This window comes from Prinia subflava, chromosome 2 (assembly GCF_021018805.1).
Source record: "Prinia subflava isolate CZ2003 ecotype Zambia chromosome 2, Cam_Psub_1.2, whole genome shotgun sequence".
NCBI lineage: Eukaryota > Metazoa > Chordata > Aves > Passeriformes > Cisticolidae > Prinia > Prinia subflava.
Genome location: NC_086248.1, coordinates 60,470,225 through 60,483,757, shown reverse-complemented (window position 1 = coordinate 60,483,757; position 13,533 = coordinate 60,470,225). Strand labels below are relative to the sequence as shown.

Sequence of the window (13,533 nt, the reverse complement as noted above, 5' to 3'; positions counted from 1 at the left end):
GAACCTGCCTGTCCATGCCCAACAGTGAAAAGGAATCACAGTTCATTAGGTGATTAAGAAAAGTTTAGAGTGGCTTGGAACAGCACAGAGGTGGATTTTCCTGCCAGAGAGTCTATTAGTAAATGCTTTTATGGGAATCTTCACTCTTCTAGAATGAGTAAGTCATGCATTCACAGTCTTGCAAAGCAGTCATCTGTGAATTGTACGTGAAGAAATGTAGGGGAGGCATGTGTGGTGTGTGTTCCAACGGGACTATTCCCTAGCCACCACTTGCTTTGGAAATTGTATTAAAAAGTACAATTGTTGGTCATTAGGGTTAGCCTTGCAAAGCAGGCATGACAGCATTAGCAGGAAATGCTTCCTTGATTTCAATTATAATGCATAAATTATATTCTTCTTCTGTCTTATCCATGCAACATTCAACAACAGCATTTTCATCTTGGTCTGGGGAATAGAATTTTGCACATGGTGTAACTTCCATTGCCTTAAATACGGCCTCCCCAGTTTTATCACTGAGTACTCAAAATCTTCATTATTACAGTTCAGCCAGCAGAAATTAGTTGTATTTAAATCCCAGTAGGCCATAGGATGCAAGCAGCTTTGAGATTTGACTTCCATTTAGCCTCGGGAAGCAGTGTTAAAGCTTGATGATTGAATTACAAGAAGTACTTGTATCCCTCTGCCAACAGTAGAGTAAAAACCAGAGCTGTCCTGGGGTGTGAGAAGCAGGGAAGGGGAAAGATGGGACTAATCATTCCTTCCTATAAGACTGAAGTATCTATGGGAAAATCCAGTTTCTCTGATTTGCTTTCATCTGGCAAAACCCTTGCGTGAAAAAGTGGTTGAGATAATTACACAGTGGAGGTCACTTTATTATTTACAATGGCTTATTTAAGAAGCGTAAGCATGTAGCTTGCTGATCTTTTTGTCCACACATGTGAGACTTCATCTGCCTTTATCTGAAATATTTGGTTTGGGCAGCAAGAGCTGTGAAGCCTCCTGGAACATGGGCTTCAACCCTGCAAATCTGCATGTAAGGACTGAAGTAGACTTATATGGCCCTCTTGTGCTGTTGAAAAGTCACTTCTAATACTTAAAGTAGTTACTTCTCCCTTTACTATCATCCTACCTCCTGTTACAGTCCAAAACCAGCTCAGCATGAACTGTTTAGCCTATCAGTTTACTGTGTAAAATCAGTACTTCTTCTACCCTTTTGTATTGAAACAATTTTCTGTGTGTGTGTGTTTGCATTAGATTGTGCTGCCTTGCCTATGTTTAGGACATATCTGCTTGGTAAATTTATCTCAGTTGAAATGCCTGTGTGCATGAAAAGAGGAGTTTCTTGATGTTGTCTCTACAGAAGACTAAAATTGTAACTCCAGGAAAGGAATGTGAAGTGTTTAAAATGACAAGAAAAACGGATCTGATGTTGAAAAAATACAAGTCTGTGAGTTTTATTCCAAAGAAGAAAACTACTTGTCACTTACAAATTTCCTATTCATATCTTTTATCTACATCATTAATCGAAATTCTTCTTAGTCAATTCTTTCCTTCTCCTCAGTGAAAGCAGCAAATTTTTCCAGTTTTCCAAATTTGGCCCTGAACTTTTTAAGACCTTCACATGCATTACAGAAATGGCTAATCCAGAGAAAACCATTGTCTGCTTTTCTGTTTCCATTTTTTCACAATTTCAGCATTAGAGGAAACGCACCTAGAAGTAGTGAAACATTAAATTAACACTGGAAACTTTGCACAGTGGAGAACTGACTTCAAATAATTTTACACTCTGGTCTGAGCAAAAGTTGTTTTCAAGTATAAATACTTGGTTGTTCATCTTATGAGTTTACCTCCTTATTAACTAAGATATTAAAGGCAAGTATTCCTTGTGATTGTAACCTAATAGAAAGACAGAAAACCTAATTGTGCCATCCATCTAACAGGTGCAGCCCAATAACCAGTCAAGGATTATTATGACTGAAATATTTTAATGCTAAAATAACCAAAATTGGCTTTTAATCACTGTTCTTCATGGGCAGAGAGCCCTATTTGAATTGGTTTTGTCTCCAAGTCTGTTTCTGAATGTCCTCTTGCTACAGAAAAGAGGAAATTTGTGCTGTGTCCAAGGAATATGTTAACTACTGTACAAAGTTCTAGACCTTGTGCAGACTGGAAGAAAAAAAATTCAGTATTTTGCATTCATAAAACACTTTCAGTTTGTCTCAGCTCACAGTGAAAATGTGAACTCTGAATTAAGAATTAGCACTATCATTATACCTAGCCTACTGATGGGTAAACTAAGGCAGAAAATACAGTGGAATTATGAACTTGGCTGGGAACAAAATCCAGGAACAAGAAAAAATCTTCAGCACTTACAAGACCAGAAATGTTTCCCATTGCCCTTTCCACTGTATCAATTGAGTATATAAGAACGTGACATTTTCCTTCCCTTAACAATTTCTGGTGTGGTAGACAGACAAATGAGTAACATGTGGGTCATAAAACAAGTTCAGATTTTATTTTTTTAACATAAAAATGTAGTTTACCCCTAATTCTTCATGTCAGGATTTGAGGACTGGGAATCGATTTTGTATCCCTAGTCTGCACAAATCCTTCCTCCTATGTGCAAAACACCTGGGGGCTTCTCCTTATCACCACTTTCTCGCAGATGTTCCTTCAAGCTCACACTTGATGGCTACAATTGGTGTGACAGAGAGTGGAGTAATTCTACCTTATGTGCTGCTATTTACAGGTGACTGGGGATATTTGCACTTAAATGTTGTGCGTGTGCCTATAGCTAATAAGCAAGAGTTTGGCTCTGAGAGGTCTTACTGGTTTTCACTACCAGTGACCATAAATAATGGTCACTGATGCACAGCATCCAACAATTTGCTCATCTGTTTCCTTTTATTGCAAATGTTGTATTTTCCATTCTGCCTATGCAGAAAATTTTTGTGGTTTCCAATGCACCTTGTTAATTTGGGAGCAGGAGCATTACAGAGCAAGCACACGCTGGAGAACCCAGGGCAGAGGAACCCCCAAACCCACTGCCCACCCCTTGGATACCAGGGAGAGTGAGCCCAGCAATGCCATAGCTGCATTTTGCCTGGATTTGAGGTGACCTGCTGTTCTTCACTTTTTGAGCTTTTTCTCCTCAAGTATTGGTAAACCTGTAAACAAGGTAGTGTATCTTACAAAAAAAAGGCTCTGGCTATCTTAAAAAAATTATGTGGTCTGCTGAAATGTTGCTCTGTATCTGTCAGAAATGGGACTGTATTGCTTATTCACTTCACCCATCCCCCTGAAGCCTCATTCCTAAAACAGCAATACTTCTCTTCCATATTTCCTAACATTGCAGCATTATTCTAAGTTTCATAATCTCTCCTATCATCACAGTCATACAGAATTCATGTGCTCTTACCCACCACCATGCACAGAATTGAAGACCTGGAATGAAAATGTAATTAAATCATATGCAAATAAAAAATGCTGCAGCTGACTTCATAAGAAGGAGACTGTCATATCAAATACCATATTGTATTTGATTTCAATATTAACTGATAGGATTAACAGAGATGAAATTTACCTTAGAAAGGTGAGCCTGCCTAGAGTTACTGGTGAAAGGATTTCAGTGCTTTTGCAGCTTTTTCACCTAGGAGCTTTTTTGTTCCTAAGCCTGGTGCAAAGAAAGCTGTTTTGTGGCAACTGAAGGTTTTGCTGCCTGGGTAGTGCTGTGTTTCCATCCAGCCTGGTCCAGGGGGTGGCCAGATGTCTGAATGTGGCTGAGGGGACAGGTCAGCCTGCTGTGTGCAGCAATGCCAGGGTAGGGCTGGGCTGTTTGCTCCTGCTCCTAAGAGGGCTGTAGAGGTGGGCAGCCTGGGGAGACTGTGCCCCAAAACCTGCCCAGGAACTCTGGCTGCAGTCACTGACCTGCGTACTCTGGTGGAATTTTAGGGCATCCTTTTCTTGCACCAATGCTAGACTCTGGACAAAGAATAGAGGAGGCAAGAATTGCCTTTGCTGGACCCTGGATTGGAGCAGAGGAGGCACAAATTGCTTTCTCTATCTCTGTTGGTGCTTATGGAGCAGTTGGGCAGTTCTTGTGTTGTCTCTGCCTTTTGTAAGGCCCTGAGAGTGCTCATATGGCTTAGCAGTGCCCTGCACCTCACGTATGGCTCTGTGCACTGTGATGTTCCCTGCATTTTGCTGAGCCTGGCCCTGTGGTGCAGGGACCTCTCAGCCAGTGCCACCTCCTGGTGCTGCTGCCTCCCAGCCCCTAAGCCTAGGGCTCTTCTGACCTGCTGCCTTCATAAACACTTCCATGGCTTGGCCTTCAGTGTGAAGTGCCTTGGGAGCCCAGTATGAAAGGTGCTATAGAAATGTAGTTTTGATTTAATTTGGTCTGATTTACAGTTTGGAAAATGAAAATCCTTCTGCAAAGCTAAGACCCCTGTACAATTTTTTCAGCTTGCTTCTGCTGCTTGCAAAGCTACTTGCATTCCCTTTTGGATCACTGGGGATTTCCTTGACACATTTACACTCCTGTTCTCAATAACTTCATACCCAGTCTCATGCTGACACTTTCTCTCTTTCTCTCTCTTTTTATTTATTAAAATTACCTGCTCCACAGGTATTAAACGTAACCAAGCCAAGCAGAATAGAAGCCAGTCATAAAAACATATATGACTGCATTTTTCCTGGTTATGATCTATGACAGGCACTTAGTCCTTTAAAAAATTGCTACACCTTCTGAGCCTGGAGATCTGGAGACCCCAACAGCATTACAGGTTTTAAGAAAACATTGTAGCCATTTCCTTTCAAATCCCTGTACTTCCTGAGTTTCTGTCCTTATTTTCCTACTACAGTGTCATTCTGTTTGATGCTGGGTTCCTGTACTGGCATGCACTCTACAAACCCACAGGAGTTGCTCCAGAAACCACACACTTAAGCAGACAAAAATATTGACAAGAAAGCAGAAGTACAAGAGAGGTGAAGTGATTTGTTCAAGGCCACAGAGCAGCTCACTGGCAGGACTCACTGTGGAAGACAGGCTTTCTCGGGCCATACCTACAACAGTTACCGGCTTCTAAATCTCTGAATTCATCCTTTAATCCTTTGGCTTTCACAAAGATTTAAAAAATTTACTGTACTGAACTTGGGAAACTCAGTGGCCCCTGAAGTGGAAAATATCAAAGAATATGGCCAAACTAATATGGTAAAATTAAGTTGGGTTATTTAATGTATTCCTAGAAGCTGATATGTCTGTGAAGAAATACAGTAATCTGGGTTCCCTTACCACTGTTTCCTTATGTGTAAAAAACTTATGGTGAAGGACAGGAGAAAGCTGGGAATGATTTTGCCTCTTACCAGGAACATTTTCTTGTGCTTGATATATAGTAATAAATGGTGAAACTACACTCAAAACTCCGCAGGTTGGGAAAAGCTTTGGAGTTAGAACAAGGAAGTTGACTTGTAGGTTTAAACAGTGGAGATGTGTTTTGGGGTAGAATACGACATTTTGGTGATACAATAATCAGAATAAAAATCTCAAAAATTAGAAATGGAGGGCAGTTTTGGCACAGGCACAGCTTTTCACCAGAGGCACTGCGCTTCCCAGTGGCATTAATTAACATGTTCTTTGCTGGATGATATCACAGGTAGAAAGACACAACACATGGTGAAATATCGGATTGAACTGGGTCACCCTGAGGTGACACTGGCACTGTTTGGAAAGTGTTTTGGGAGGAATTCTTCTCATCTGGCTAATAACAGGCATCAGATCACTGGTGGTGGTCTGAGGCCCCTCTGCAGTGGTGGGAGGACTCTGCAGAGAGAGAGCCCCTTCAGGGGTGATTCATCCTGTCTGCCTCAGGCATCCATGTAGGAGGGGATGGATCCCTCTCTGAAAGGATCACTCACTCTCCATTGAGTACAAAGGGAGCCTGGATGACTCCTGTTCTCTCCCAGCTGCCTGGACTTCCAAGGAATTATAGGTAGGGGAGATCAGTTCCACACCTTTATGTCCTCCTTCACATTGCCATCGGAAATGGTAAAACCTGCCGGGGCAGGCTGACAGTCTGTGCTTTGAGCATCGTACACTCCAAGTTTTAGGATATGTCCAACGACCCTCTCCCATATTTCTCTGGAACACTGCTGGTTTCATTCCTGTTGCATCCATAGCTTGCTTTACAGCTTTCTTTACAGCAGTGGGGTGCTGGGAGAGGAGTATTTTTTTGTGTGTCAAAACATGATTTCTTGGGGAAACATAAAGAGGACACAGCTGCAACAAAAGGGAAAGACAGGTTCAAATGCCTATTTAGGTTTTTAAAAACTGCAAATGTGTCTATGTGTGTACACAGAACTGCTCAGGCAAGCTAGGATGAATGGATTAATGGAAACCTATACTCTTCAGAAAGCCATTTGAGATGTACTTGGTTTGATGTTATATTTGTAGCAACACTATAGTTGGTTGTTGGGGTTTTTTCTGCTTGGGAAATTTCAGATGTGGTATTTAGCTTTGTTTGGAATTAAGACAAGTTTTTTTGGCACAGAATAATTTCCTGCAAAAGAAAATTGTGACTCTCTAAGGCTTCAAAAGTCATGTGAATAGTTTTAGCTGGCCTATTCTTGGTGCACTATTTACCTTCCTTCTCTGTGTGTTGTGCATGGCAGGGCCTCATCCTCTTGTGATGCATGTGTCAGGGGAGCCTTGGTTCTGACTAGGAACTGCAGATACCCTATCACTAAAATTAATAAAGAGGAACAGTGGAGGTTCCTGGAGAGACTATGATAAACATTTGACCAAACTTATTTTGTTTTAAATTGTGTCCTCCTTCAAAAAACAGTATCTTCACTATCTCATCCCTCGTGCCTTTCTATCATGTCTCTGTCGTGCTGAAGTCACCCATTTGCCTCTCAGCCTACCCTTGTCACACTTAAAAGGTGGCTGACACCTTTTCTTGTCCTTCACTGACTGATGGCTCCTAAACCTGGCTTTCTGTGCTTTTTCCTAGCACGAACCACTGGGTATTCTCAGAGGATGCATGAGGGTACAGGCATCTTTGCTCTGCAAGTGTCGAGTCGTGTCAGGTGGGTGTAGTGACTCAGAAATAGCTTCTCCAAAAAGAAAATAGCATTGCTCTTCTTATTTTATTTAAAAAGGAAAATACAATTTTTTAGACACAGTTTGTTCAAGCATGTTGTTTGTAAAAACAATAGAGATCTGTGTGTATAGTTCAGTTCCTTAACCTTTAATCTTCCTTTGCAGGTTTTTAAAGTTCTCCTCCACCCCAGCTTGGGCTAGCATTCTCTCCCTGCTTCCATATTCCCTCACCTGCTGGGAAGCCGCATGTAACACTATATGAGCAATCCTCCTGATGACATCCAGGCTCCCCTGCTGTACTCCAGACTTGGGATCCTGCAGTGATTTAACATCTTTGTTTCTAAGCTCAGTTTAGGAAAGATTAAACTGTTCTTTGCATAATGTGTGCTTACAGGATCCATGAGACTTATTAAAAACATATGCAGAAAGTCTCCACCTCCCATCTCCTCTCCTGGGGCTAATGGTTGTGCTCTGTGATAGGTTCATTATTTCAGATGTTCTCCTGGAACAAACCCTAGTCACTCCCTCTTGGAACCTTCCCTTGGAGCTTTCACCTTTCAGGTTTGTTCCTTATTTCTGTGGGTGGTTGCCATACTGGCTCCACCTGTTGAAACTCCTGTGTACGGGGAAGAGAAAGTTCTCGTGCTATAGCCACTTTCCCATACATTCACCCATTTTCTCCTCCTCATCATCTCCCTTCCACACCAACACTTTCTGCCTCTGAAACCCCCTGACCTGAGAGAAGCCAGAAGAAGGAGAGTTACAACAGGATAATATTGAAATTGGAAATAGATTATATGTGCCATGATTTTGAAGTCAAGACAGCAAAACCATTGCTGTGGTGGAGGAGTTTGTAAAAATTAACAATATCCACATTTACGAAGGTCTTCTTTCCCTGGGAAGAATGTGGATTTTCAAACTGCCTGAAACAAGCCTCAAGAGAACCCAGTGGTAGGTGAGAGAAGGGCTGATGTGAGGCAGAAAGAGGAGGGAGTATAAATCATTCACCTCTGACTGAGGTACCAAACAAACCTGAAGCTACAGCTGAGACATTGGGGAAACCAGTCAAATGTATTGCCCTTCTCCTGAGGGGAAAAAAAAAAAAGGTGAAAAAAATCAAGGGAAGCAAAACATTTCCTTTGCTTTGCATATTACAAAAGGCACCAAATGTAGAAAAGAAGAGGAGCAAGTAGGCTGATAAGAGATTTCATTTCATTCCCTTCAGGGTGCCAACTTACCAGTGGTAACCTCGTGGTCTGCTGATGTCATTCACACAAAGCAGTTCCTTCTGAAGAGACAGGTTTCCTCAGATTTTACCATCTGAGGGAAAAATAGAGGAAAAAATTGTTTGAAAGGGAAAAAAATGTTAAGGTGTCTGTGTTTTACCAAAAGCCTTTGTAGGAGGTTATTAACTTCAAAAGAAAACTAAATTTATCGTAACTTCTCTCCTCCCTCCCCGTGTTTCTGAAAAGAGCACTTGCTGTGATTGTCTGAGCCATTAAGGGCTCCTGGAAGGGCAACGAAGTCCTGTGCTCCCATGTCTGTGTGCTTAGTGATTTATAAACCTCTCTGTAGGTAGAAAGAAGAAGGTGAGATTTCCCCTTTAGTGGCAGATGGGCTCCAAAGACTAAAATACAATTATTATGCAGACTCTCAACATGTAGAAAATGGGAATAAAAATCTGTGTCTAAGATCCGTATGAGGGAAACTTTCTTCTCAGGCTCTCAGGGGAGCAGACTTCATCACCCCAAACTTTTTTCTTCTTTTTGAACAATGTTTCCTGGAAAAAAAGATGAAGTTTAAAAGCAGTTTGCAGAGGTGAACCATGGATGCCACCTGTTCCTTTTGAATGTTAGCCTGAGATCCACACAAACAGGCTGTGCTAGTCATGTACCTGTGTGACATTTTTGAAGAAAAACTTTCTAAGGAGTCTGTGCAGTGGGACTGGCAAATAGGAGGTTCGTGTTTTCTCTTGCGTTGGAGTAAAACCTGTAATCTGAAGGAGACAGGGAGGTAGCTGAACTGCTCATGCCATTGCTGGTACAAGAGAGTTAATCTGGCATGACACAGAAGGTGGAAGATTTCATAAAAAGCTCATGCCATGTGGTAGTGGTTTCTAGTGCCCAAATATGTGTTTCATGTCAGTGTGACGTGCTGGCTTTATCTTCACGGGAACCTTCTCCCCTCTGAGCAGGTCCACTTGCTTCTCCCATCTGTATGAACCCATCTTATGTTTCCTGGCAATGTCACACTTTTGGCAGAGCTCCTCATGTCCCGGCCCTTCTCTCTCTTGCAGCAGGTAGCCTTGTATTCAATGGCCTTTTGAGGAGGTTACTCAGCCAGTGCTGACAAGCTCTGATGGAAACAGAGCCACCAGGTCCTGCTGGCAGGGGGGCAGGTTGTCCTGCTTGCCCTGTTCAGACAGACTTGTGTCGGTGCTGTCAGGGGGATGGGTTTAGTGTTGGAGAGCCCTGCATTGTGAGGTGAAACTTCAGGCAGTTTTAGAGTGAACAAACCCTCAGTTTTGCCTAACCTGGTAAATATGGGATGAGAAAATTGGAACTTTTCCTAGGGACACGGGCATTTCAGCTTGGACACAAAGCTGGTAGCCAGTGCTTTGAGCATTGCCAGGGGTATGGCAGGGAAACACCCTGCCTGCTTGGGAGAGGGTGTGCAAAGGCAGCAGACTCAAGTGGCGGCTGCTCATAGCAGCCAGGGGATAGCAGGGACACTGCTGTGGTACTCACTGCCCTAGGGCACCCTGCAGCAGGCAGGGGAGCCACGGCAGGAGCGTGGAAAACAAAATAAATTCTGTGCATTGGTCTGTGCTCCCCCTGGTCTGGCGTGTGCCCCGTGTAATTCCAGTGGTGTTACTGAATGGGTACCCATGTAAGTGACAGCCCTGCTGACCTCTGTGTTTTCTCTGCCTCTGAAGTAACCAGTGCTTAGGAAATGGGTACTTAAAGTGTCCGAATATCCCTGAAGTAAGCTTAGCCTCAAAATAAGTGACTTAATTAGCATACAGTAGATACTTATTGTTAAGTGAGAATGCCATCCCCTCCTGCAGGGTTTTCAGTTAAACATGATGATTGATAAATTGTTATATTCACATGGTGTCACTCAGTGATATAATCATGGCTTTTGTAAATATTTAGTCAAGAGAGCAATCCAGCTGTTCCCAGCCAGGTTTCATCCAGTGTCAGCCAGTGTTCAGTGTTGCTGATTTATTTCATGTGTTGCTTAAACCTTGAGTAAGAGCACATTTTTATGAGTCTCGAAATACCTATGGTAATAAATAGTGAGAGTGCTGGAGCTAATGACAACAGCAGAAATAATTGTATGGAAAAATATTGCCCAGGGTCTAGAATATGGTCAGGTACTTAACCATTTGTAGTTTTTTTAGGGCAACTGTTTAGCAGCTTTTGGTCTAGATTTATGGCAAAGCAGTCCTCACCAGATGCCATTGGAAAGGGAATCCAAACAGGAACCATTTTTCAAAAGGATACTAGCATTTTCTCCCAAAGCTTGACTTAGCTGTTGACAAAGGGTTGAGGTTAAAACAGTTTTGGGTGATGAATGAAAATTCCATTTTCGAAAGGATTTCAAGAATTTGAAATTTACCTTAGGTTCAATTTAGAATGAAAGTCTGAAATTCCTCCTCACAGAGGAAGGTTCTAGGAGGGATTCACTCTGAGTCAACTGTGCTGGTTTTGCTATTCAATACAGGACTGGAACATAAAATATACAAATATATTAAAAATGGAAAATTACTCTTGGATGAAACACTGACACTGTTATCTCTGAAGGTGTCCAAACCTGACATATTCAGAATGTTGGAGCCTTCTTGTGTTGTTTTCCTAACGTATTTCTGCAGAACTGACAATTCTGTGAGCCAGTTCGTCTTTAATGAATTTATACTTTCTCATACTTCTTTCCTGACCACGTTCTTGTTTGATGAAACACCCAGGCAACTTTTCCTCACTCATCTGTCTCACTTTTATTTTGGGAACTCTTCAGGAATAGCTTTTGTTCTCATGTCAGTTCTTTGTTGAGGAACTGGCTGTCGTGATGTCCTACCCCCAAGACTTGGAAGTGATTCACAAAAAAAGAAAGTTTAAAAAATATGACACCCAGTTTGGGCTGTATTGCGTATTTGAGATAGCATGCTTCACCCACAGGACAAGATGGTAGATGCTGAATTTAACTTATTCCCAGTAAAGAACCTCTTCAGTGACCCATATAGACACCTCTTACTGACAGCAGAGGAACAAATTATCCTTACCGCCAAAGTTTTATTTGCAGAAAATTCAGCTTTTTGTTCCCTCTTTGGAATTTGTGTCCTTTCATGTTCAGAAGCAGCTCATAATAACAAGGTATTTCTAATCTTCCAGGGAATGTGGACATTTTGAAAAGAAATACAGTATTAACAGCAGTGGGCTGAGCATCTTCAAGAAGGTAAGCTTAGATCAATACACTCAGAGCCTTTTGCTAACTTGGATCCTAAAGTAGGGGGGACATGCGACACACTCCAGGAAGGAAAGCAAAGTCTAGAAGGTAAAAGTCTGAAAGCAACTGTAGCTCACTGACAGAATGAGGTGAGGTCGTCCTACAGCACTGCAGACGGAGTGAGGCAGAGACTTTTTATTTGTTGAGTGCATGAAAACATCTGAGGCAAAGGGAAAGCTATTTCAAATGGGCATTAGCATGCCTGTTGGCACTCTCAGACTGATATCAAGGGTGCCCTTGAGCTCGGAGCCAAGTGGAGGTACACCCCTTGAGAACCCGAGGTGACAAAGTGCAGGTGGAAATGCTGTTCAAATGTATATTTAATGGACATGGGGATAAGCTGTGTTCCAGCCAGTGAAGGTAGAGAAAAAAAGCACAAAAACCCCCTCTAACAATATCTCATGGTCGATAGCACTAATGGGAAGTAGAACTTGGAAACCAATAGAATTACTCTAAAACCAACAAATTGAACTGCAGAAATGGATGGACAACTAGCAATATTTAAACCCACTGCCCAGTGGGTCATGTGTGTTACCCTTTGTGCCTGAAATATGGGGAAGGTAGAGTAAGTAGAGCCTGCTGCTGCAGAATCCAGCTCAGGTAGTATGGATTTGTTTGGGTTTTTTCACTCTAGATCTTCATTCTGATTTTTGTGGCAACTGAAGGGAATTCAAATCTGAACCAAAATAGAGTGCCCCTCTGCCATTTGCTGGCAATAGTAACCATTTTTCAGTACCTATAGGGAGAATACTTCAAAGTTTCATTGTCAATAAATATATTCAAAATGCTAATGTTTGTTGCCTTGGCAATATTTGTTTGTTTCTTATGAAAGATGTCTTCATGCAGTTGCAGAAGTTTCCCGGTATTATAAACCAGCTCTTGCTTCCGTGTAGACCCTGAGAATCCAGGGTTTATGGTTTGCTCTTTCTTATTCCCATCCAGCTGTGATGTGGAATCTTCCCACTCACTTGGTTTTTGCAGGCTAATATTCACCAAGTTTGGCATTCATCTCACCTAACTGTAGTTATTCAAAAATTACACGGTTTATCTGAGTGAGTAGTCTGGGCCGCCCCTGTAGTCAGTGGTGAGACTCAGGCAGGTTGATTCATTCCATCCTCCCAGGTATCACCCTCTGGAGGTGCCCGAGTCTCTATAGGGAGACAGATGGCCGAGGTTAGGTGAGGTGAACCTCAGCCCCAGTGCTCAGCAATAATGGCTTGGCGCGTGCCCAGAACACCTGGGGTTCCCTGGGGAAATCACCCTTCCAAACGCTAGTTAGAACTTGCACCTTTTAGCATCCAGAATTAAAGGAGTTTTTATGTGATTTCTTTTGGTCCAGTGTACATGTAGGTTTTGTGTGTAATAGAAAAAACTTTGCCCTGTGTTTGACCTACATACTTAAACACAAATATGGCCTTAAATTACATATTCAGTATTTTTATATATCTGCTGTCTGTGTGAACATGCACATATTTTCTGCATAATAATATTCAGATATATGGTTCTCTGTGATATTTTACTATTAAAGTGCTGGCAATGTACTCAAAGCTTTACAAAATACAGATAAAGGCAATTCCTGTCAGAAGAAGGTTATAACAAAGATGAACGTTAGATTCACAGGGAGACCAGAAGATTCTGAGTTCACTGTTTGTTTTTTTAGCCTCATTTCCTTAGAAAATGAGGCTTCTGTGTTGCACTGTGGGTGAGGTGTGTAGCTGTCTTCTTAGTGACTTCTGAGCTGGTTGGCCAGCTTTAGCCAAATATAACCAAAGAACACTTTCTCAAGAGACAAAGCTCTCTGAAAAAAAGACAGCTATTTAGAAGAGAGTATGTATGACCTTACTGAGGAAAAGGTACACGGTAAGCCATATTAGCTGCTACAGTCAGGGTAAGCCATATTAGGTGCTAGAGTATCTACAAAGGAATAC

General features: G+C 42.0%; 1 protein-coding gene across 27 annotated transcripts in view; it reads left to right on the top strand.

The window, feature by feature from the left end:
- LOC134546893 (uncharacterized) overlaps positions 1-13,533 on the top strand; it is a 249,245-nt gene that overhangs the window by 44,318 nt on the left and 191,394 nt on the right. For 24 of the 27 annotated variants that reach the window (XR_010079290.1, XR_010079302.1, XR_010079298.1 and 21 more), the window contains one exon: positions 11,491-11,554. The exons of 1 other annotated variant lie outside the window; for it this stretch is intronic. Coding sequence is in view for 8 of the 26 variants with exons in the window: in XM_063390172.1 (XP_063246242.1) it covers positions 11,491-11,554 (64 nt within the window). In the remaining 18 variants the exon portion in view is untranslated. Of the gene's footprint in view, positions 1-7,010; positions 7,087-11,490; positions 11,555-13,533 lie in introns of all 27 variants that reach the window. 2 more of the 27 variants (XR_010079295.1, XR_010079288.1) reach the window with 1 other exon arrangement.